The sequence below is a fragment of the Trachemys scripta genome, chromosome 1 (genome assembly GCF_013100865.1).
Source record: "Trachemys scripta elegans isolate TJP31775 chromosome 1, CAS_Tse_1.0, whole genome shotgun sequence".
NCBI classification, from domain to species: domain Eukaryota; kingdom Metazoa; phylum Chordata; order Testudines; family Emydidae; genus Trachemys; species Trachemys scripta.
In genome coordinates this window covers 13,531,364-13,554,904 of record NC_048298.1, presented here as the reverse complement: position 1 = coordinate 13,554,904, position 23,541 = coordinate 13,531,364, and the positions used below count along the sequence as shown (strand labels likewise).

The 23,541-nt window shown below is 40.0% G+C and overlaps 1 protein-coding gene across 3 annotated transcripts in view; it reads left to right on the top strand.

Moving 5' to 3' along the window:
- Positions 1-23,541, top strand: part of USP6NL (USP6 N-terminal like) — a gene marked incomplete in the record, with an annotated part of 204,590 nt that overhangs the window by 33,144 nt on the left and 147,905 nt on the right. Inside the window, 1 exon segment of one of the 3 annotated variants that reach the window (XM_034764780.1) lies at positions 9,688-9,973. Coding sequence (XP_034620671.1) covers positions 9,901-9,973 — 73 coding nt within the window. 3 annotated transcript variants of the gene reach the window in all.

The following is a 23,541-nucleotide window of genomic DNA, read 5'->3' as shown; positions in this document are numbered from 1 at the left end:
TTTTTTTTTCTCTTAATTAATTGGCCTCTCAGAGTTGGTAAGACAACTCCCACCTGTTTATGCTCTCTGTATGTGTGTATATATATCTCCTCAATATATGTTCCATTCTATATGCATCCGAAGAAGTGGGCTGTAGTCCACGAAAGCTTATGCTCTAATAAATTTGTTAGTCTCTAAGGTACCACAAGTACTCCTGTTCTTCTTTTTGCGGATACAGACTAACACGGCTGCTACTCTGAAAATAGACTTCATTGGGTCACTACAAGGGCACAGGAGTTTGTCTAGGCTGCCTTGTAGAATAAGGATTATAGCTAATGTAGAAAAGGCCTAGGAGGGAAGCGAGGAGGGAGGACATGAGTAATGGTAATAATACCACATGATAGCTATGTGCACAGTTTGATAGTTATTTCAGTTTTAAGAACATTATTCATGACTACTGCTTAATGTAACCATCCATGTTAGCTGGCTTCTTGTATGCTCTCTTCTCTGTCATTCTTACATTCTTACGTCCCTGGTTGAATGTTTATGTACGTTATGGATGAATCCTGGCCCCACTGAAGTTCGTTACAAAATTCCCATGGACTTCAGAGGGGTTAGGATTTCACTTTGACTTCCACCAGTTCTGAAATGCAGACGTTGTCAGAGTCTTCCAGGAAAAAACAGTAGAGAAGACTGGAATTTGTAATGTAAAAAAATAAAAATAAAAATCAGACTTTTTTGAAAGAGAGAAATTTCATGCCTCTGTATATTCTAAATTAGAAAAAAGGGGCACACACTTTTTTTCCCTCCTGCTTTGCAGGTCACCTTTTAAAGTGAGAGCTAGCAAAAAGGAAAAAAAAATGTACCTTTCTTCTGAAAAAAGACTTTTTATCCAAAGACTGAAACACTGATTTATAGCCTGTTTTTTTTTGTCTTCTGTTTTTTTGTAACCTGATAAACTTTATAAAATAAAACCTCCAACCCTTTTGCTTCTGAGCCTAATTTAAGTGTTAAGTGATTTTTAGAATCTCAGTTTTTGAGTTTGACTTGAGGCACTTTTAAAGGGGGCCTGACTTGCAGAAAATGCTGAGAACCTAGTCTCTGAAAATTGAGCCCTTTTAAAGTGTCTCAATCTATGCCTTGGATTTTAAACGGGAACATTTCACAAGATGCAAGCAGTTTCCTAGCATATGGTATCACAATTCCAGCTATGATCTCTTGAGGAAAGTAGATTCTTTTCCCTTTCATCTCTCTTGTGATCCTCTTCTCCACGGAGTACACTTGCATAGTGCTGAAAGAAGTGTCTGATTCTCATTAGGTTTTGGAGATTTATGGGAGGCATTTGGCAGAATCCTAGTGTTCCATATTAATAAGATTCTAGCTATAGTAGACTATTAAAATTTAATGAAAGTAAAGTGTAGACTTTAATTCAAAGACTAAAGAATTAATTCAAAATATTAGTGAGAAAGGGTACATAATATTAACAACATTTGTAAAATAGGTTAACTTACATCATGATGTATTGTCTATCTTAGAGGTGTTTTAGGGCCTATGTGTTTTGGGACTTTTGAAAGATAAATCCGACACTGAAGTCCGAGATGACTATTTTGAAACAAGAGTCCCTAACGATACTTTATTTGTTTTTAGTAATTTATTAACTTAGTAAAATTCAGATATTGATACAGTCTACCAAACAACTATTTTCGGTGAAGTCTAATCTTTCTTCCCAAATTACTATCCAGATGCCTCATCAATATTTCACTGTTTGTACGTCACATATCTAAAAAGGGCCTGTTCCAAAATAGTATGTTTTACTTATGCCTATACATTAAGAAATGTTTTAAGCCCAAAATATCAATGGGTGAAAATTTGCCTGCAAGTGGAAGAACAGTTATTTCTGGTAATAGTTTTGTTTCAATTTCTGAGCAAAAATTTTTCTTGCTGGGACAGGTTAGAACCCATGTGGAGTTGGACAGATGCTGCCATGTGTAATTTTCTAAAATTGTAGCTTTAGAACCAAATACTTCATGACTGAAATGAGCAAGTCAGCCCTAACTACTACTAATAAAAAGATGCAAATGGCTAGTCTTCGATGACAAATATATAAACATAAGTATTGGCACCAGCATTTGCAGAACTAACCAAATACTGTAGTACAAATCTTAAAAAAAGAACGGGGAGTACTTAGACTCATAGACTTTAAGGTCAGAAGGGACCATTATGATCATCTGGTCTGACCCCCTGCATGCTGCAGGCCACAAAGCCGTCCCTACCCCTTCCCGTGACTCTGCTGTTGAAGTCCCCAAGTCCTGAGGCTCGGTGACTTCAATTGCCAGAGAACCCTCCTGCCAGCGATCCCTTCCCCATGTTGCGGAGGAAGGTGAAAAACCTCCAGGGCCTCTGCCAATCTACCCTGGAGGAAAATTCCTTCCCGACCCCAAATATGGCGATCAGTAAAACCCCGAGCATGTAGGCAAGAGTCTCCAGCCTGACCCTTGTTACCCATTATACTATTTACCTGCCATGGCTCAGTATTCCTTGGCTAAAATCATGTTTTTCCATTAAACCATTCCCTCCATAAAATTATCTAACTTAATCTTAAAACCAGTCAAGTCCTTCGCCCCCACCGTTTCCCTCGGAAGGCCGTTCCAATATTTCACCCTTCTGACGGTCAGAAACCTTCGTCTAATTTCAAGCCTAAACTTCCCCATGGCCAGTTTATATCCATTCGTTCTCGTGTCCACATTAGTACTAAGCTGGAATAATTCCTCTCCCTCCCTTGTATTTATCCCTCTGATATATTTAAAGAGAGCAATCATATCCCCCCTCAGCCTTCGTTTTGTCAGACTAAACGCCACAAAAGTTTTTTTCCTCCTGCTGATAATAGCCCACCTTAATTGATTAGTCTCGTTAGAGTTGGTATGGCAACCCCCATTTTTTTCATGGTGTGTGTCTGTGCCTATCTTCCTACTGTATTTTCCACTGCATGCATCCGATGAAGTAGGTTTTAGCCCACGAAAGCTTATGCCCAAATAAATTTTAGTCTCTAAAGTGCCACAAGTACTCCTCATTCTTTCTGCTGATACAGACTAACACGGCTACGACTCTGAAACAAATCTTAAAGGTATTCTTTGGTACCATGTCATTTTATCCTCGATCACACTTACCTGCTTCTTTAGATGGTAATGCCAAGACACAGGCTTGATCCATCTGTTACTGATTTCAATGGCACAGGATTGGATCAGTGGTTCTCCACCAGGCGTATGCATACCTCTGGGGGTAAGCAGAGGTTTTCCAAGGGGTACATCAACTCATCTAGATGTTTGCCTAGTTTTACAACAGATTACATAAAAAACAGTCTAGTGACGTCAGTACAAACTAAAATATCATACAGACAATGACTTGTTTATACTGCTCTATATACTATACACTGAAGTTAAATACTGTACAATATTTTATAATTCTATGATATAAATAATAAAGTAAGCACTTTTTTGGTAATAGTGTGCTTTGACACTTGCATTTTTATGCCTGATTGTGTAAGCAAGTAGTTTTTAAGTGAGGTGAAATTTGGGGGTATGCAAGACAAATCAGACTCCTGAAAAGGGGTACAGTAGTGTGGAAAGGTTGAGAGCCACTGCTCTAGATGATCTGCAGTAGGTATATTCCCTATATTGCTGTGTGTGGTATCTAACTGTCTCCCTGTCCATTATGAGTGGTAGCTCTTTTTATATCTTTGGCTTTGTCAGGATGCTATGGCTGGTTAATTTTGAACATATTTGGACACCATGTTTTGAGTTCTTGTATATGTGGCAACAAGGCCATACACAACTCCCACTTTAAGATCTGTATTATGTTGGTGGAGAAGTCTGCATAGATCTGTGTGCTGAAATTTGTTTGCAACAGAAAAATGTGGAGTTTACATTTTTACAGAGAATCTTCTTCGGGTTTCTACATTTTGTGGGGGGGAAGAAACATATACAGTGGAATCCTAATTATCCAATTTAATCAGGACTGGGGCCGGATCAGATAATCAGGAGAATGGGCAGGGCTCCTGCTGTTAGCTTAATAATTTTATATATAATTTATATATAATATATAAGAAATACCAGTAAAATGTGTTCAACTGACACCTATGTATATTGTGGCATGGGAAACTAAAGTTCGGCATTTCATTTTAATCGTGGAAAAATGTGGATTTTTATTATTGGAGATTTTTTTTTTTTAAATCTCTGAAAACTAAGATGCTTGCTCATCAGTGAGCTGCCTAGTGGAGTTAGAGTGCAGCTCAATTCCTATGAAGGCTTGCTTTATTTAAAATTGGAAACAGAGTGGCTGTGATAAAATTGCATCTAGAAAACGTGTGGCGTTTTATTGTTGCTTGTTTGCATTCCCTTAAGCTTTTTTCTTTAGTAGCATGTACATCTTCCTCTCTTTAAATGAGGGCACAACAAACTAGTGCTTTTTTGGGTAGCTGTAATGCTGGCTGATGCTTGATGGCTTTTTAAAAACCTAGACAGAATGCCATGAGCATTTAAAAACTTTCCAGACTAAATGTTGGAAGGAAAGATAAGGAGAAAACATTGCTGGGATTTCCTCATACTTAAGAAGCTGACTTTGCAAGCATTTCTGACAGATTTCTGTTGAGCTATAGGTTTGAAGAATAGTTTCTTGGCTCCCTTTGTGCTGTAAATGTGTTGCCTCCTGGCAGTACATTTCATAAAAAGCTGTTTTCAAAGAACAGCTAATTGTAATTACGTTAATGGAGGCATTTTTGATCTTGAGTGATGAGAGCTGACTAATCAGAATGGAGGTCATTCTTTCTGTTTGGTGAAGGATTGTTAAGAGTTGATTATAGTGATCCATAAAATCCAACATCAGTTAACTTCTGCATATAACAACTGGTTTCAGAACATTACTACCCTGTACGTTAATCTTCAAGCATTCTTCAATGTTACGTGGAAGTTGCTATATTCTATTTTAACAGGTGTATATTCCATAGTCAACTAGCCTTGACAGGTACACCTCTACCCGGATATAACGCAACCCGATATAACACAGTAAAGCAATGCTCCGGGGGGGCGGGGCTGCGCACTCCGGCAGATCAAAGCAAGTTCGATATAACGCGGTTTCACCTATAACGTGGTAAGATTTTTTGGCTCCCGAGGACAGCGTTATATCAATGTAGAGGTGTATTAGTGCTGATTTCTTACCACACCAACTTCTATTAATTGCATTAGCACTAATTTAAAATTGAGAATGTTTCTTTGAACAGAATCTGTTTGATTTTAAATAGTTGTATGTAGTGGAATTATGTAAGATGCACATAATTTCCCTTGTGTGTCAGTACTGAATCAGTCTTCCATAATTTTCAGAATTCTTGCAAGCTGTTCTTGGCCAGCTGTAGGTGAATCACTGTAGGTAATCATTTTTATTTGTTTTAAGATTATATGTCCCGAAAAGCCACATCTGTATCGAATACATATTTCTAGGAAAACTATCAGTGGCAGATGATTTGAAGATGAGAAAACAAACTTAAACTATTGCTCTGTAACCGTTCAAGAGTAAAAGGAGATTGAGTACTGGTTTGTTAATTTTTTTGGGGGGAGGGGGGAAAGGTCTAGACGGGAGATCAGTAGGACTGACATGAAGCCCAAGGAAACCTGTCTGTTTCTTTAGAAACAGGAGTTGTGCAACACTTTTTTTTTTTTTTTGGCGGGGAAGTAGCACCAGTAAGACTGGTGTCTAATACTGCAACGTGTGAGTGAGTATTCCTAAATTATTCATTACATTGTTTATCACGAATAATAATGTGTCTTTGCTTCCGACTCATGCTGGTTTCTTCACTCTTTTTATGCTCTTGGCAAACAGGATGTTCAGATGAACCTGTTTATATTCCCAAGACCACTTTAATACTTAGAATTCTTTACTTTCTATAGTAGAACCTCGCTAATGAGTAGGAAGGGGAAACACAATGCAGGTTATTGAATGCCAAAGGAGATCAGTGCAAGTGACCCCAGGCTCCCTGATCCTGAAGTTCTTGCTTCAACACTGGGAGCATGCAGCATCTATCTATGATTTCACTCCATGGCATGGCTCATTGCCTCCTGGAGCATTGAGGCTAGAGTGACCAGATAGCAAGTGTGAAAAATCGAGACAGGAGGTGGGGGGTAATAGGCACCTATATAAGAAAAAGCCCCAAACATCAGGACTGTCCCTATAAAATCGGGACATCTGGTCACCCTAATTGAGGCAGAGGCTTACTGAAGAACATGGGAATGGGACAGCAGTCTTTCTAAAGGCTTCCCTGCCTCCCGTCTTGTGAATCTTTTTACATTCCTTTTGTAGTCCCAGCAAAACTGCCAGACAACTAAGAGCTTGATCATTCTGCATTTCTCTGCCTTATTATCAACAGGAGGAAGAAACTGCTTCTGCTAGGAAGAGGAAACAGCATCATTCCTACATTTACTAAAAGTTCTATAACCCTTTCCTGGGTGTTACCCCAGAGCCATGGAAGGGTTTGGGTACATTCTCTAGCCTTTTCCCTTGTTGGCACATGGAGAATATAACTCCTATGAAACTACCTCTAACACAACAGCAGTTGCTGTTCTAAGCATGGCGTGAATGAAGCCTCTTCACCTATTCTGTGAGTCACTTTTAGCAAGGTCACCATATTCTCCTTATTCAAACACTCTAAAAGCTCGCTTTTGTGGAAGTGAGATAGTCCTCTTTAATTAAAAAGTTCTTTTAACAGAATCCTCAAGATATGCCCAGGCTTAACTGGGTAACAGTGTAGTCTTATTGGAACCCTGATTCTACCTCACTCCTTCTTTACTTTTTCTTTATCCTTACTTGTTATCTCATCTAAAACTTAGGTTGTAAGTTCTTTGGAGAAAATGTTTTTATCTTTTTCTATAAAGAGTCTTGACCTTAGGTTTTGGGCAGTGTAAGAATAATTTATAGCATTCTGTTCTGTGAACAATAAACTTGGAAATCAACTTTTAACTGTGGCTTTGCAATGTAATCAATTGGGAAATAGTAAGGTTCTAGCATACTGCACCTTTGAGAATTTGTCTACTTAAATATAGTTTGTGTGATGACAATATCATGACTTTATAAAATAGAGAATACATAATGGAATGGTGTGGTATAAAGGTATTATCAGCATGAGTTTGGGAGGCTCACATTACTGACAAGTGATGAAGCTTTAAATGAGTTGTGCAGGTCATTGTGCTGCCTAGCCTGGTGCTGGTAAAAGAGGGCTTTTCCTGCACTGGCATGTAGCTAGATAATAGGGTTGCCAAGTGTTTAATCACAGGGGGCTGGGCGGTGGGTGCAGGAGGGTTGAGGTGCGGGGTGGGGAAGGGGGTTGGGTACAGGAGGGGTTTCGGGTTGCAGGCTCTGGTTGGGCTGTGCTTACCTCAGGTGACTCCTGGAAGCAGTGGGATGTCAGGCAGAGGCTCCTGAGCTCACGGGCGGCCAGGAGGCTCTGCGCACCACTCCTGCCTGCAAGCACCACCCCTGCAGCTCCCATTGGCCACGGTTCCCTGTTCCCGGCCAGTGGGAGCTGTGGAGTCGGCACTCCGGGTGGGGGCAATGCAGAGAGACCCCCCAGCCATGCCTCCTCCTAGGAGCTGCTGCTGGACATTCTGGCTGCTTCTGGGAGTGGCCCAGAGCCAGGGCACGTAGGGAGCCTGCCTTAACCCCGCTGCACTGCTGACCGGACTTTTAGCGGCTTAAAATTTCTCAGATTGGCTTCAGTAGCCTCTGGGAGATTGAGCCCGATTCCAGGAGACTCCCGGAGAAACTGGAAGGGTTGGCAACCCTTCTAGATAATCCGCCTCGCCCCCGATCCAGTTACCTGGGTAGGAATGGGTCAGTGTCCCCTCATTGACCTGGTCTGTTGTTGCAGTGGAAAGTAACTGCCTGGCTCTCTAGCCCTTCAATGGGCACACACCTTTTCCAAAAAGCCAGACAACGGCCCCCTGTGAGGTAAGGTCAGTCTAAACAAGTGCTAATGAAACCTCTGTACCACGCAGCCATGAATTCAATAGGTCGCTTAATTTAAATTAACTTTCTTAGTAATTAGTCTAGAGTTGTATTTTTGCTCCCTGTTGGAATTATCATTTTCATTTCCAGCCTTACTATTGTATGTCCAACTGTACAGACATCTCAGGGATAGAGAAATTACAACAAAATTTTAAAATCCTTTAAATAGAACTAAAATGGCTTTACTCTACACAGTAAAGTCATTATTCTAAAGCCTGAAATCTTAGGGGATGTGCCAAGGTTAGAAATGGGGGATTCCTGTTCTTCTAACAGCATAAAGCACTTTTTTCTAACAGGAATATATTGCACAGTAGTGGTTTCTAAACTTCCTATTGATCCAGCCCTTGATTATTCATGGTGTGAGGGGAAGAAAGTATTTCGTTGACACACTGTCTGACTGAAGTTCTTATTTTTGCTTTGTTTAAATCAGGTCTGATGGCTGTTTGGAATGCTGTAACTTATGGTGAGGATGGATTAATGGGCAGAATGCAGATGAGTTTAACATGATAAATGTAGTTTGTCATGCATTGTGTGTGTGTGTGTGTGTGTGTGTGTGTGTGTGTGTGCGCGCGAGAGAGACATACACAGAAATGTACCAGCATAGTTAAAATCATAGATGTTTTCACTGTGCAGCTGGAAAGTGAAAAGAGCTGACCTACCTCCCCCTCCAAAACTTGAGCCATGCAGTGTGTTCAGGAACAAAAGGTCTAAAGGCCAGAGCATTGGTCTTGCTGCGCTTTGGTTGTGGCCTGTGGTTTGTTTTAATGTAATGGTTTTCCTGGAATATGTAGTTGGCTTCCTAAACTGTTCTCTTTGTGTAGTCCAGGCCACATGATTCTTTGTAGGATTCAGTTTTTAAAAACGTTCACACAGAAAGAGCTGACTATCAATCATTTAACGTGCCTTTTATAAAAATGATTTTTCCCTTCACCTTTTGTTAGCTTTGTGGATTACTTTGACAGAAAAGATTTCTGAATGATCAGTGTACATTTTGCAAAAGGGTATTAAAAATTAATTGGGCATTTGTTGCAATTCAGCTGTTAAAATTACCTGACAGAAGCAATGATAATACTTCAGTTGAAACTCTGTTCTCTGTGCCTCTGGTGGTGAAAGAAAAGAATGTTTGAAATACGCCTAGGATTTCTAGTGTGCAGTGTAATGTATAAGAATTCTATTGTATAATAATGTCAGAGAGAGGTAGAGGGGTGTGTGTGTGTGTGTGTATGTGTGAAGGGGGGGTAGGGAAAGGAACCAAAGGGATCTTTTTAGCAGGTGCTTGTGAATGTGCTTGATGGTTTTGGCATTGCTGGGAACCTGGAGTTTAGTAAGCTAGATTTTTAGTTTCATTAGTAGATCTGACACATTTCATTTTTCTTCATTACAATATTTTCAGATTTCTTTGAACCAAGAGTTTTCTTTAAATGATTTTCATAAAAAATCATGCATTGAAATATGCTTTTTTGGATGGTGTGCCTGAGGGATTATGTTGCATCTGTCAACTTTGATTTCAAGGAATTTTAGCTTTTTTCCCCCCCCTTCAGTTAGTTTTTTGGAGAAACCTTTTCTTTAAACTTTATTTATTTAAAAGGTTCATGCTTACTTTAATATGTAACTAATTTAAAACGCCTTATGCTAATACAATCGGCGGTCCTTGAGGGACTGATTTTGTCTCCATATGCAGAAGCCACTTTAAATCCCTCTCCTCAGACTGTATAGTTGTTATGCAGAAATTTTTTTTCTGAAAGGTAACAGAATTGCTCCTGCATCAGTTTTATTTGAGCTCATTGAAGACAGACATGTAATGATCTGTAGTGATGAAACCTGTTGGAAATCTAGAGAAGCAGCTGGTGTCTTTGATCTTGCTAACTAGCAATGATTCAAGTGTTACAGATTGTGAAGGAGCTAGTGTCGCCAGCAAGACGTAGAACAGATGCTGTGAAGAAAGGTAGGAGCAGCATTGAAATATTAATTCTTAACCCTTTAAGCAATTTATCAATTAGGATTATCTCCCAGGTTAGTTCTAATATAATTATTTGAAATGTATACCCAACCCTTACTATAAGGTTGTATATTGTTGCACTCTGACATTCATCTATTGTAGTTGGCTTTGAACTACATTAAACCCATTATAATTATTTGCAACTGGAGCTGTTCTAAAAAGAAACCTAATCAGATTTATTGTGCTAAAGATGGAGTTTCAGTATTTGCAACTATTACTTTTTCATAAGGACTATTTCCTTCTCTTTCTGTACTAGAAATATTTGCCTTGTGCACATAATCTGAGCCTGTGAAAAATCCTGTGTAATCTGATCAGAATAGCTTTTTTGAATGTAAGTATTTTAAATTGGAGTAAGACTAAAAAAAGACTTAATACTGATTGAAATGAGAGACTGAAAGTCCAATAATAACCCATTTTAAACCCCTAAACAGCAACACAAATATGGAATATTTCTTACTTTAAAATCCTAAATGGCTGTTGAAAACAAATGTTGCCAAACATTACTTGAAACATTTTGTCACTGTTTAACAAAACAATTAATATCAATTAATTTTAATCTGTTCAGTGTATCAAATATTTGCTGCTTTTCTTGGTTAAAGTGATAGAATTCTTTGCAGAAAGTGGCACATATAACCTGATTAGAAACTTGTTAAAATGCTGGAGTATTTTTATTAAATTGCCCATTTTTAGTTTTAATTTGTTTACTTAAATCTTTTTTAGAAGAATGTTTGATGACAAATGTGTTTGAAAGAACCCTTAACAATGAAAACTGGGTTTTAAAAAAAATCTTTTATAGAAATTCACTTCCTGAGACTATTGCAGTATTTTTCATACTGTGTGTAATTTGCCTTAAGGCGTTCACTATGTAAACATCTGTGTTTGATTTGTCTGCCTGTTTTGTGTGCATCCCTCTCAAGTAGGCTCTGAGAGGCCAATGACCTGATTCTAAATCACTCATACCACCAGTATTAATCCAAAGTAACTCCAGAGAAATCAGTGGAACTACATCATTGTAAAACCTAGGAGAGCGCAGAATTGGGCCACCCATTACTCAGAGAGAGCAGGTACTGAATAAAACTGAACTTCCTAAAATTATTTGCGTATCTTATATGATTTTGTGGCAATTTGGCTAATTCATTCTGATCAATGAAATTATACAATGGTTTCTTGGATGGACTCTTCAGTCAGTTTGATTTATCTTTTTATGTATGTCTAATTTATAATTTAAAAAATGATTGAGGAGAGGGCGCCTAGTCTCCTTTTTTGATATCTGTGGTTAGCTTCCATTGATGACAGTGGAATTTAGATACATGCATTGATGGGAAAATAGACTGGATTATTTGATATGAGCATAGCTAGTTGATCAAGCAATTCATGGAGTAGTGTTTGATTTTACAGAAGTAGTGGACTAACTGGGTTTAATCCCACCCAGAAGCTCCCCCCTCCCAAAAAAACACTTGACTATAAATTTTCACTTTGCATTGAAATCAAGATTTGTTTTGGACTATGTCTGGAAAAAGCTGAGGGAATGCAAATTAACTTTCATAGTTTTATGGTTTTGTTTTTCTATCTCTCTCTTGTTAAATGGCTGTGAATCTATTCTTCCTACTTCTTGGTCATTACATAGCCAAAGCTCACAGGCTGCTAGTAAACAACTAGGTTCTTCTAGTTGTTACTTTTTAACTGTATTACGTATTTGTATAACACTATTTAAGGCTATTAAGTTTCTAATATTTAAATATTTAAAATATTTGAAGAAATCATCAAAAATGGGAAAATGCTAAGAGCTGGATACACAGCAGTGTGAATAAATATTCAGTTTTATATCACTTGAAGCTGTAATTGAATTCAACCTTGGACAGTTTGTGTATGTGAAGGACTATATTCTATAGAATGAGTCATTCTTGTTAGTGTTTTCAGTAAATGGAAAAATAAATTTTGTAAAGGAAGAGTTGCTAGGAAGCCCAGTGTATTAGAATGTGTGGTGGATTTAGTGAGGCATGATAGGTATGCGAAGCTTGTAGAGATGTGTTTTCAAATCACTGTTAAGTGACAAAGGTCAGTGTGGTTCACAGGTACTCTTCTCCCATAAATAAAAAGTGCTAGTTTGTTATGAGCAAAATTATTTGTTACAAAAAAAAATCTTACAATTGTTTTGTTTTATTTAAGATCATATTTCTCAAAATCTGAGACTAAATCCTGACAAAACTATGCTAGTCCCATATCTGACACTAAGGGCAGGTCTACACTATGAGATTAAGTTGCCCTAAGTTGCACAACTCCAGCTACATGAGTAACGTAGCTGGAGTCGACGTAGCTTAGGTCGACTTATTGCAGTGACTACACTGTGCTGAAACTCTGAGAGAACTGATGTTCAAAATGACAGAGTGGTCTTTGCCAGGTGAGGGCACTGGAGATGTCAGATGAAAATATGTATCATTTAAATATGCTTTAATTCAGGCACAGTGAGGGTGGAGGTGTTATACCATTTTTATAATACATGTATTAATGAATTCACATATTGTATATAGTTCTTTTTAAAAGTTTTACTTTCCCATTGAAATGTACAAGCCAATGACCTACAAATCAGTATTTTTAAAACTAACTCTCTCTCTCTCTCTCTCTCTCTCCCCCCCCCCCCCCCCCGTTTATTTCCAGGCTGAGATCTGGAATGGCAAATGTTAGCCAGGAGCACATTTTTACAGCCGTAGCTTCTAGACTTGAAAACAGGAGTTTATAGTAAAGCAAATAGCAGATCTGTGTATTATTTCCTGGAGGACTCCAGAAAGCTTGCTAAAAGAAAACTTTTATCACCCATACTTAAATGCACAGTGCAACCAATGAAATTCTAACAGGCTAGTTGAACAATTTGCCAAAGCAGTCCATTCTAACTGCACATCACAAAGAGTCTTGAGCTTGTTTTCAGCCTAAGGTGACCAAGGCAACCAATCAAATTGGATTTAGTTTAGTAGATCTCATGATAATGTGATTGAAGAAATGGACTAACCAATATAGCTTCAAATCCAGAAAACACTTAGACATATGAGTAAAAATATTTGCATACATAATTTTTTGCAGGGCAGGAACCATAGCTGTGTTTTGTATTTAATATTAGCTATTGCTGAATAATAGTTATTCATTGTCCATTTAACTAGTCGTCAAAACAGTATGTAAAGTGGATTGTCAAAAAATGTAGTACTGATAAACAAAATTACCGATAATGACCAATAATTTTCATTTGTTTTATACATTTTAAAAAAAATTCTATATTTGATTTTTGGGCTGCTGTCAGATTAAATCCAAGCCAAACTAGGTATTGTAAAAAAACAAACATCATATAATAGAAGTGTTTTCATGACACTCAGAAATTCTAGCGGAAAGGTTATTTAACCATTCCTTTTGCATTACTGCCATCCCCAAACCCTTATGCTAATGGAAGGCCAATTAATATTCTCAGTATCTGGATGGGACAATACAAGTGAAAGTCTAGTTAATTTTCACTGTTCAAACTCAGAGACATATGAAATGTAATGATATTTGTTAAAACTTTCAGTTTTAAAAATCTTAGGGCTTTTTCTTACCTCTATTACAGAAATCTTTAAAAAATCGTAATTGTTGAAGGGCCGATCTGAAGCCATAGAAGTTAATATGGCTTCACTGATTTTAATGGGCTCTTGGTTAGTGCTTTTAAGATCAGAGACACAGTAGACAAAAATCTCTCAAGAATTATTCTAATTCAAAGCTAGACATTCCTCAACAATTAAATTGCCATCCTAAAAGGCTGCTCTCTGTTCTGGTGCCACAGCAGCCCTTGGTGGGCAAAGGGTGTGATTGAAGTGTCTCTATGGCAGAATCTATTTTCTGCAGGGGTGGGGGGAATCTGCAGGGACGTGAATTCTGCACAGTGGCACAGAATTCCCCCAGGAGTAACAGTTTTTGTCTGAGAGAGAGGGTTGGTTGGTTTTATGTTGTTAGCCCCTTGGATGTTGGATGTTGTCAGCCAACTTCATTACATTAAAATGTACATCTAGCCAATGAAAGCAAAAAAATTCAGAGAAAAAGAAATAACTGGTGTGTGTGTGTGAATTTGAGGTCAATGAAAGCAAGCAAATAATCTGGCTTGAGACAGTCATAGCACATGAAGTTGCTCTCTCTCATATGCACTTACACTGGAGAATGTGATTTTGGTCCAGGCATTGGAGAAGAATTTTCACGGTGCTATGTGACGTAAGCAGATTTTGCAGGAGCAAACTGAACCAAATTGGTGTTTTGTGTAGCATGGATTTCTATTAGCCCTGAGTGACACACAGGCCCATTTGTGGTTTACTACTGTCAGCAACTCTAGTCAGGCCTGACATATTCACTGCACCTCATACACTTGATACTTATTTAAAAGGTGACACGTAATGTCTAGTTTGAAATCTGATCTCACTGGTCATTAATATTCTTGCATTACAGGGTATGTATTAAGAGTTATGGATAAGAGTCATTAATGTTACTGTGAAATGTTTGTAACAACTCTGTAGGTGAAATGATGGATACTCTCTGATTCTAAGTCCTGGAGATTGTGAGCAGGCAAAAGAGACAAAACAGGTTTTTTTCTATATAAAGGGGAAAGGCAATATCGTGGCAGACACCCTCCCCAGGAAAGAGGGCTCTGACCTATCTCAGGTTAGCCAGTGGCTAACCCTTCTGCAGCGAAAGAGGGTGGAGGTGTGACCCTAAGAGCATCTCAGTGCCAGAGGGCAAGGGGCTCTCTGGTATCAAATAATGAGTTTCAGCTGGCCTGACTAATTCAGTGTACCCCAACTCACTGCAGTTATAATCTGTATCTAAAAGGTGTGCTGTAATGTCATTGGAAAGCCATTATCTCACGAATCATTAATATTCTTACATGATATATGTACAGGGTATATTGGGTTATGGATATATGCTGGAATTAGGACTAAAGTGTGTTTAAACCAGGCATGTTGGGGGGAGTTGGTAGACCGTTCTGTCCTAGACAAAGGAATGTGTTGGCTTCTCTGACTAGCCCCAGGGTTAGGGAGAGCCAATGAAGTTTTGTTTACAAAGCTATCAAGCTATAAGTGGGGGAGGAGACAGCATGATGAAGCTTATGACACACTGGTGATATCGTCCTGAAATGTATGTATTAACACTATGTGAGGAATTATGAATACGCGCTGATATTATGCTTTACAGTCTGTAACCTAACAAAGGGAGAAAAAGGCTTTCCCCCTGATAGGAAGAATGGCAGCTATCTACCTGACTCCAATAAAATTAAGTAACGTGTGACCAAAACCAATGGAGGCCCCTTTTACATTCAAATCAGCAGGGGGATGAGAAGACCAGAGGGCGGAAAGAACTGCATGAAGTCATCCTCCCTCTTGAAACAAGATAATTCAACTTTGAAAGATATAAGCAAAGACAGAATTTTTGGTATCCACTGGTAGATGGACACAAAGGAACAGAGCTCTTGCAAGCTGACAAAGTGGGTCCTTCAACCAAGGGGGAGATGAAGTCTCTGGAAATTGAATATAGATGAAAAACCTGCTTAGGCAAAGATCTTTCACCTAGGAAGACAAGGGAAACCAGCCGCTTGTTCTTCGTGGAAGATCCTGACAGAAAGAGAGTGAGCTATGGCTGGAAAGAGGAAAGACTGATGAGATATCTACCTTGAACAAAGACTACAAGTCTTAGTCACTAAAAAGTGTGCTTTGTTTTTACTTGTAACTCGGTCTTCATTCTATATACTTTAACTCACTAAATCCAATGTATATTTTGTTAATAAAATTGTTTTATTTTTACTATAAACCAGCTCAGTTCTGTGTTTGAAGGGAAGGGTGTATACTATTTACCACAGTAAAGTTAAGCTGTAATAAGAACAGGAGTACTTGTGGCACCTTAGAGACTAACAAATTTATTAGAGCATAAGCTTTTGTGGGCTACAACCCACTTCTTCGGATGCATATAGAGTGAAACATATATTGAGGAGATATATATACACACATACAGAGAGCATAAACAGGTGGGAGTTGTCTTACCAACTCTGAGAGGCCAATTAAGTAAGAGAAAAATTGGCCTCTCAGAGTTGGTAAGACAACTCCCACCTGTTCATGCTGTGTGTGTGTGTGTGTGTGTGTGTGTGTGTGTGTGTGTATCCTCAATATATGTTTCACTCTATATGCATCCGAAGAAGTGGGTTGTAGCCCATGAAAGCTTATGCTCTAATAAATTTGTTAGTCTCTAAGGTGCCACAAGTACTCCTGTTCTTTTTGCGGATACAGACTAACACGGCTGCTACCCTGAAACCTGTCATTAAGCTGTAATGTGCTTTTGTCTCTTTTAAAGGAGCAACAAACCTTATTTCTCTGAGTGGTCCAGGTGAGGGCTGGTCACTTCAGGGCACATGGTTTTGGGAAAATCTGGGAAAGGAGTGTGTTGGGGGTTACCTTGCTGGTTGTAAACAAGGCTGGTGGAAGCCAGAGTGGGGTTGTATGGCTGTAGACAAGTGGCTGGGGTCAGAGCTGCTGAACCAGGGCTCTCTACTACACAGAGACTCCAGGTGTTACCTGTATGTTGGTATGCTGGCTATGATAGTCCCAGGTGGGGAGTTACAGCAGCAAAGCGTTTGAGGCACTCAGGGTTACAGGTCAGGTGGTGACACACCCCCTCACTGGTCCTGGATTGCACCTGGATGCCATGCCTGCTGCCTGTTCATGGGCATTTTAAACAGAGAACTCTGAATTCCAGCCTGATGATAGATGTGTGTGTTGTGTGTCTTTCTTTCTCTATTTAAGATTGTAAAATGTTTATATCGAGGACTCCATGTACTATATGGTGCTGAATGCATTCTTGATTTTAAACCAATAATTGTATACGTTTTTAGGATATGAGCTTTTGAGTGTCTTACGTTTGTACAGCTCCTAGCATATTGTGGTACTAACAGAAATAAATACATGGAGGCCAGCAGAGTCACATCTGCCTCTGTCTGCATGCCCTGCACATTTACCCATGGCACTAGAACTGGAGCAGGAGTCATAATATTTCCTGCCTTTTCATATTTGATCTGTTGAAGAAACAGAAGTTCGCTTACTGTTATGGTGCTGGCACTAGTCATTAATACTGCAGTACTTTTACCACCTCAGCTGGCTGGCTAGATCCCTGCAATAGGCAAACTTTAATTTTTTTTTTTTTTTATGTAGGCTTCTTTTCTTTATCTTTTTGTTTCTTAGAAAATAAAAATAGCTTTCAAAATTGACAATCCCTATTAAAAATCTTTCCATATCAGGTATTGAATTGACGGATTCTTTAACACAGTGACGGTAAATAGTCTCCATATCCACCTATCTTTATCCACATCTTTTAAAATGCTGGGAGTGCTGGCTTCTAACTGAGAGCTTGTTTGCCCAAGACAGGTATCTCTGAAATAGCTTTTCCTTCACAGTCTGCCATAGCAGAGGGAACCTGGCAGTCTGTTACAAAGACCAACCAAAAACAAGATAGTTTTAGTAAGTACCCTGATTTTTAAGGAGATTCTTGAAAGAGAAGAGGAAAGACAATTTGTGCATGAGGAATTAGTGCCTTTTCAAATGCTTACTCAATATTTTGTCAATTTTTTTTTTTTTTTTTTTGAGCCTGAGGCTGTGAGTTGACTCATCATGTAGTTTCTGGTCTTTAGAGATATTGCATCTTGATGTGAATTTTGCAACATGGGTACATCTCTACTTTTGGTATAAAGGAATATCTAGGAAGGGAGTTGTAAATTTGACTGCATGTCATTGGACATTAGCCCAGTATTTTAGAATTTGTGGCAAAGCAAATTATTTTACTAATTTAATGTAGTTGTACATTCAGATGAACATTTCATTGATACTTATGTTTGGGGGATATGCTGAGAATTCTGCAGCTCTTTATGATGGCAAAGATTATTTTGACATACGCAGGCTTTTTCTTTTGGATCCTCAGTGTTACATTTACAATAAATTATACAATAATATCTTTCTTTTATTAGACAATTAAAAGGCCCTCTTTTCCCTAAAGATAAACTTGTAATGTTAATATGATGCATATGCTTAAAGCAGTTAGAGCTGACCTAATTTTAAAATTATTGCTTTTATTGTAAGCCTTGAGCAATTTTATACTCTCATGCTTATCAAGTTTGGAATTAATATGTTAAATATGAATATTAGCCTCTAGGTTTAGCAGTTGTGAAATGTACACAGAATTTTTTATTCACTAACTGCTGTGGTGGGCGAGGCTTTGTGTTTGTGTTAAAATACAGTGTGTGAAAATAAAAGAGTAAAAACAGAAAATAACTGGTGGGTGGAAAATAATTGGTGGAAAAACAAATGCCATTAAGTGGATTATTTGGTGAATTAGAACCTGGTAAATCTTCAAAAGTGAGAAGGTCTCAGCCAGACAGCCACAACAACAAATGATTATCTTAGTCTGTTGGCTCATAATGTTTTGGCCCCTTTCCTGAGTTCGCACAGCTTCCAGGATAGTTTGTCTGGCTTTCTCCAAAGTGTCTTGTCTTTAGATGCTCTCATGTGCCTGTACCTCTTTATGGTTTATAGGCAACCTAGCATCCAGATGCCTTGAACTGAATAATAGCTTCCACTCTGCTAGACCAGAGGCTCTCAGACTGGAGGGTGGGGAAAGTGCAGAACGTATTCTGGGGGGGCGTGAGACGCTTTAGGAAAAAAACACATTTACTGTGCACATTCAGAGCTGGGCAGCCAAAGAGCTGGCCGGGTGCCCAGCTCTGATGGCAGAGCCGCCACCAGAGCAGCGGAAAAGTAAGGGTGGCATGGTATAGTATTGGTGTAAACTACTACAGACACAAAGAAGGGGAGGCGTGATCAAATACGTATGAGAACCACTGTACTAGACAGTAGTTTCCACTGTTAACCGGTTATGTCATAGCAAATCTAAATACTACGCTCCCAGTGGAAGATATTTCTCTTCCCAGCTGGGTACAATAGTTCCATTGTAAGAATTAGAAAACCATTATAGATCAACAAAAGTGTCTTTCAGTAAGTAGTCTCATTGGAAGCCCAAGAAATCTGCCCCTCCCAAAAATTACAAATCAGTGTTAGTAGTAAAGCCACCCAGAAAAATGTTAATTCAAATGGAATCTGAAGTTCAAACAACAGAAAACCTAATTAATGTCAGTTAATTACATTCTTGGTAGGAATGGGAAAATAAGTAAACAAATGTGCAAATATCATGCTAATCAGAAGCTAGCAAAAAGCAGTCTCTAACTTCACCTGTTACCAGTATCCTGAGCTTCTTTGAGCCTTCATTATGGGGGAAAGTGCACAGACACCATCATAGCTGTGGTGGATGGCCTTCTGTCTATAGACAGAGAAATTTAATCCATACTTATACTGCTAAAATTCCTTTGATACTGTTAGTCACCAGACCAAGCTGGATGAACAAAGATCTCAAACAGGTTATTAAGAGAGAGCCTACAAGGAATGGAAGATGTGATGGATCAGCAAGGAAAGCCAACCCTCTGCCCCAGCCCCGAGTCTTCTCCCACATCCTGAATCCCTCATTTCTGGCCCCACCCTAGAGCCTGCACCCCCAGCCGGAGCCCTCATCCCCCTCCGGCACCCCAACTGTCTTCTCCGGCCCCATGAAAGTGAGTGAGGGTGGGGGAGAGCGAGCGATGGATGGAGGGGGTGTCAGAAAGTGGAGGTCAGAAAGTGTAGGGAAAAAGTGAGAACTACCAAAAGCCAACCAGAGTTGGACCTTGCAAAGGAAATTAAAATCAGTAGTAAAAGGACCTATAGCCATATAAATAAAAAGAAAACAAAGATGAAATGGGACCACTAAGCACAGAGGGGAAGTGGAGATTAAACATAATCTAGATGTGGTCCGACACCTAAATGAATACTTAGCCTCAGTTTTTAATAAGGGTAATGGGGCCAGGGATGAGGGGCTTGGGGTACAGGAGGGGGTTGGGGTGGGTGTGGGAGGGAGTTCGGGGTCCCGGTGGTGCTTACCGCGGCTCCCAGGTCCCTGCAGCCCCCAGGTGCATGGGCGGCCAGGGAGGCTCTGTGTACTGCCCTCATGTCTGCAGGTGCTGCCCCGCAGTTCCCATTGGTCGTGGTTCCTGGCCAGTGGGAGCTGCAGAACCAGCCCTCGGGCGGGGGCAGCTTGTGGAACCTCTCTGATCACCCAGGAGTCTAGGGGCTACAGGGACCTGGCGGCCAATTCTGAGAGCTGTGCGGAGCTAGGACAGGCAGGAAGACTGCCTTAGCCCTGGGCTCCCGCTGCGCTGCTGACCGGACTTTTAACGGCCCGGTTGGTGGAGCAGACCAGAGCCACTGGGGGTCCCTTTTCGACTGGATGTTCTGGTCGAAAACTGGATGCCTGGCAACCCTACTCAGGGTGTGTGTTGTACCTTATGATTGGAGAACTACTAATATAGTACCTATTTTTAAGAAGGGGTGGGGAGGAAGTGATCCAGGAAACTACAGGCCTATTAGTTTGACTTCAGTTGTATGCAAGGTCTTGTAATATATTTTGAAAGAGAAAGTAAAGGACATATTGGTAAATGGTAATTGGCATACAATACAACATGGTTTTACGAAAGGTAGATCATGCCAGACCAACCTGGTCTCCTTTTTTGAGTAGATAACTGAATTTTTTTTTTTAAAAAGACAAAGGAAATGCAGTAGATCTAATCTACCTGGATTTCAGTAAGGCATTTGATAAAGTTCCACATGGGAAATTATTAGTTAAATTGGAGACAATGGGGATTAACATGAGAATCGAAAGGTGGATGAGGAACTGGTTAAAGGGGAAACTACAATGAGTCATGCTGAAAAGTGAACTCTCAGGCTGGAGGGAGGTTACTAGTGGAGTTCCCCAGGGATCAGTCTTGAAACCTATCTTATTTAAAAAAAAAAAAATAATGACCCTGGCACAAAAAGTGGAAGTGTGCTAATACAATTTGTGGATGACACACAAGTTGGGAGGTATTGCCAGTATGGAGGAGGACCGGAATATCATACAAGAAGCTCTGGACAACCTTGAAATCTGGAGTAATAGAAATGGAATGAAATGTAATAGTGTAAAGTCACGATTTAGGGACTAACAACAAGAATTTTTGCTATGAACTGGGGATTCATCAGTTGGAAGTGACAGAGGAGGAGAAAGACCTGGGTGTATTGGTTGATCACACAATTGTGACTGCTAGTAGCAAATATTCCCAATGGCTGGTGATGGGACGCTAGAAGGAAAGGGCTTTGAGTTAATATAGAGAGTTCTTTCCCAGCTGTGTGTCCAGTGGGTCTTGCCAAAGTGTTCAGGATCTGACTGACTGTCATATTTGGGGTTGGGAAAGAACTTCCCCATGGGTCAGATTGGTAAAGACCCTGGAGGCTTTTTGCCTTCCTCTGCAGCTTGGAACACTGGTCATGTGCAAGTTTAAACTAGTGTAAATTGTGGATTCTCTGTAACTTAAAGTGTTTAAATCATGATTTGAGCATTTCCGTAACTCAGCCAGAGATTGTGTCTATTACAGGAGTGGGTGGGCAAGGTTCTGTGGCCTGCAATGTGCAGGAATTCAGACTAGATGATGATGGTCCCTACTGGCTTTAAAGTCTGAGTCTAAATACTCCTGGCCTTACTTCCACTGGATTGCAAGTGTGGTCAGGAATACCTAGATATGGCTTGAGTTCTCTTGTTCAGAAGGAACTTATGATATGTAACTGTTCCTCCTCCACCAGTGGTCTCATCTCTGGAGTTCCACAGGATTCAGATTGAGACCCATTGTGAGATACTATACCTGCTCCCTGCATCAGGTCATTCTTTTAAATACATCATTTTTGTGTGTGTGAGGATTGATGATTGTGTATTCATAGTACAGTAAAAGCTTTTTTTATCTGGCATATTGGGGGAATGGGGGATGCCGGTAAGTGAAAAATGCAGGTTAACTAAGAGGGAGGGAATTTGGGTGCGGGGCATAGGAGGAGGCTCGGGGCAGAGGTTGGGGCGTGGGAGGGGTTTCGGGATGCCGGAGCTGAGGGGTACTCACCGCAGGCAACTCCCCGCAAGCGGCGACTTGTCCCTGCTGCTCCAAAGTGGAGGTGTGGCAAGTGGCTCTGCGCGCTGCCCCCGGCACGCCCCGAGCATTGGCTCCGTGGCTCCTATTGGCTGGGAACTGCGGCCAATGGGAGCTGCGGTGGCGGTGCCTGCGGGCAGACGCAGAGCTGCCTGCCGCGTTTCCGCCTAGGAGCAACAGGGACATGTTGCTGATTCCGGGGAGCCACGTAGAGCCGGGAAGGGAGCCTGCCAGCCCCATGCCAACTGGACTATAAATCGGACTTTCTCTGAATATTAGAAATGCCGGGTCATAGAGATTTCCGGTTGGTACAGGGCCGGATAACACAGCTTTTACTGTAATAATTTTTCTAAGCTCCATTGCTTCTTTCATATCCAGCATAGACAAAGGTTCTCCACTATATGGACTAATAGTCTGTAAAACTTCACTAAAACAAAGATGTATTTGCACTAAAGGTGAGGGAGATAGGAACTGAAATCCTTTTGTTACCTTTTGTGTACATTCTTAGATGGAAATCAGTGCTTAATAGATATTATGCAGTAATTCACTGGTTCTCAGACTTTTGTACTGGTCATCCCTTTCACATAGCAAGCCTCTGAGTGTGACCTCCCCCTCCCCCCACAAATTAAAAACACGTTTTTATATATTTAACACCATTATAAATGCTGGAGGCAAAGTAGGGTTTGAGGTGGAGGCTGACAGCTCGTGACCCCCCCATGTAATAACCTCAGAACCCCTGAGGGGTCCCGACCCCCAGTTTGATGACCCCTGGTCTACATGTATTTACTCAAATTACCTGGGGGGGATGGTGGTTGTTTTTAAATGGCTTATTGAAAGCGAGTGTAAAATAGCATAAGAGCAAGATCGAGTTGTTTAAAATACTTTGTACAATTTTTTTAATTGTTATTAAATGCTCTTGTTCCTAAATGTGTGCGCCCCCCCCTCAAATAGCCTCTTGCCATACTTATTTCTTTTAAGCTGAAGCTGTGTCTTCCTCTCTATCTCCAGCTGCAAGGTTATTTTCTACATATTTTAAAGAGCTGAGTCTCAGATATTATAGTGGTGGATGGCAGTATAAAACCCAGACAGGCAGTGTAAAACCAATGTAAGAAAAATATTAGCTAGGTCAGTGAAATTTTCTGTGGTGTTAGGAAAATTTCTCAGTTCTGTGAAAATGATACTAATCTTCTTTGTAAAGTGCTTCAAGATCTGCTATGTAAGAACTAGGCATTATTATTTTTTTCTGGTATCCACTCTGAAATCTTATAATAGTTTTGATAAGGCTGTCCTACAGTTACTCTTCAAGTAGGCCTTTGCTTACCTGCTTCGCAGCACCTGGGCAAACACTTGTTAGTCATTGAGTGGAATCTTTATGGACAATCACTCGAGGTAAGAATGCTTACTTACCTAACAGTGAATGTAGTACTTCTAGATG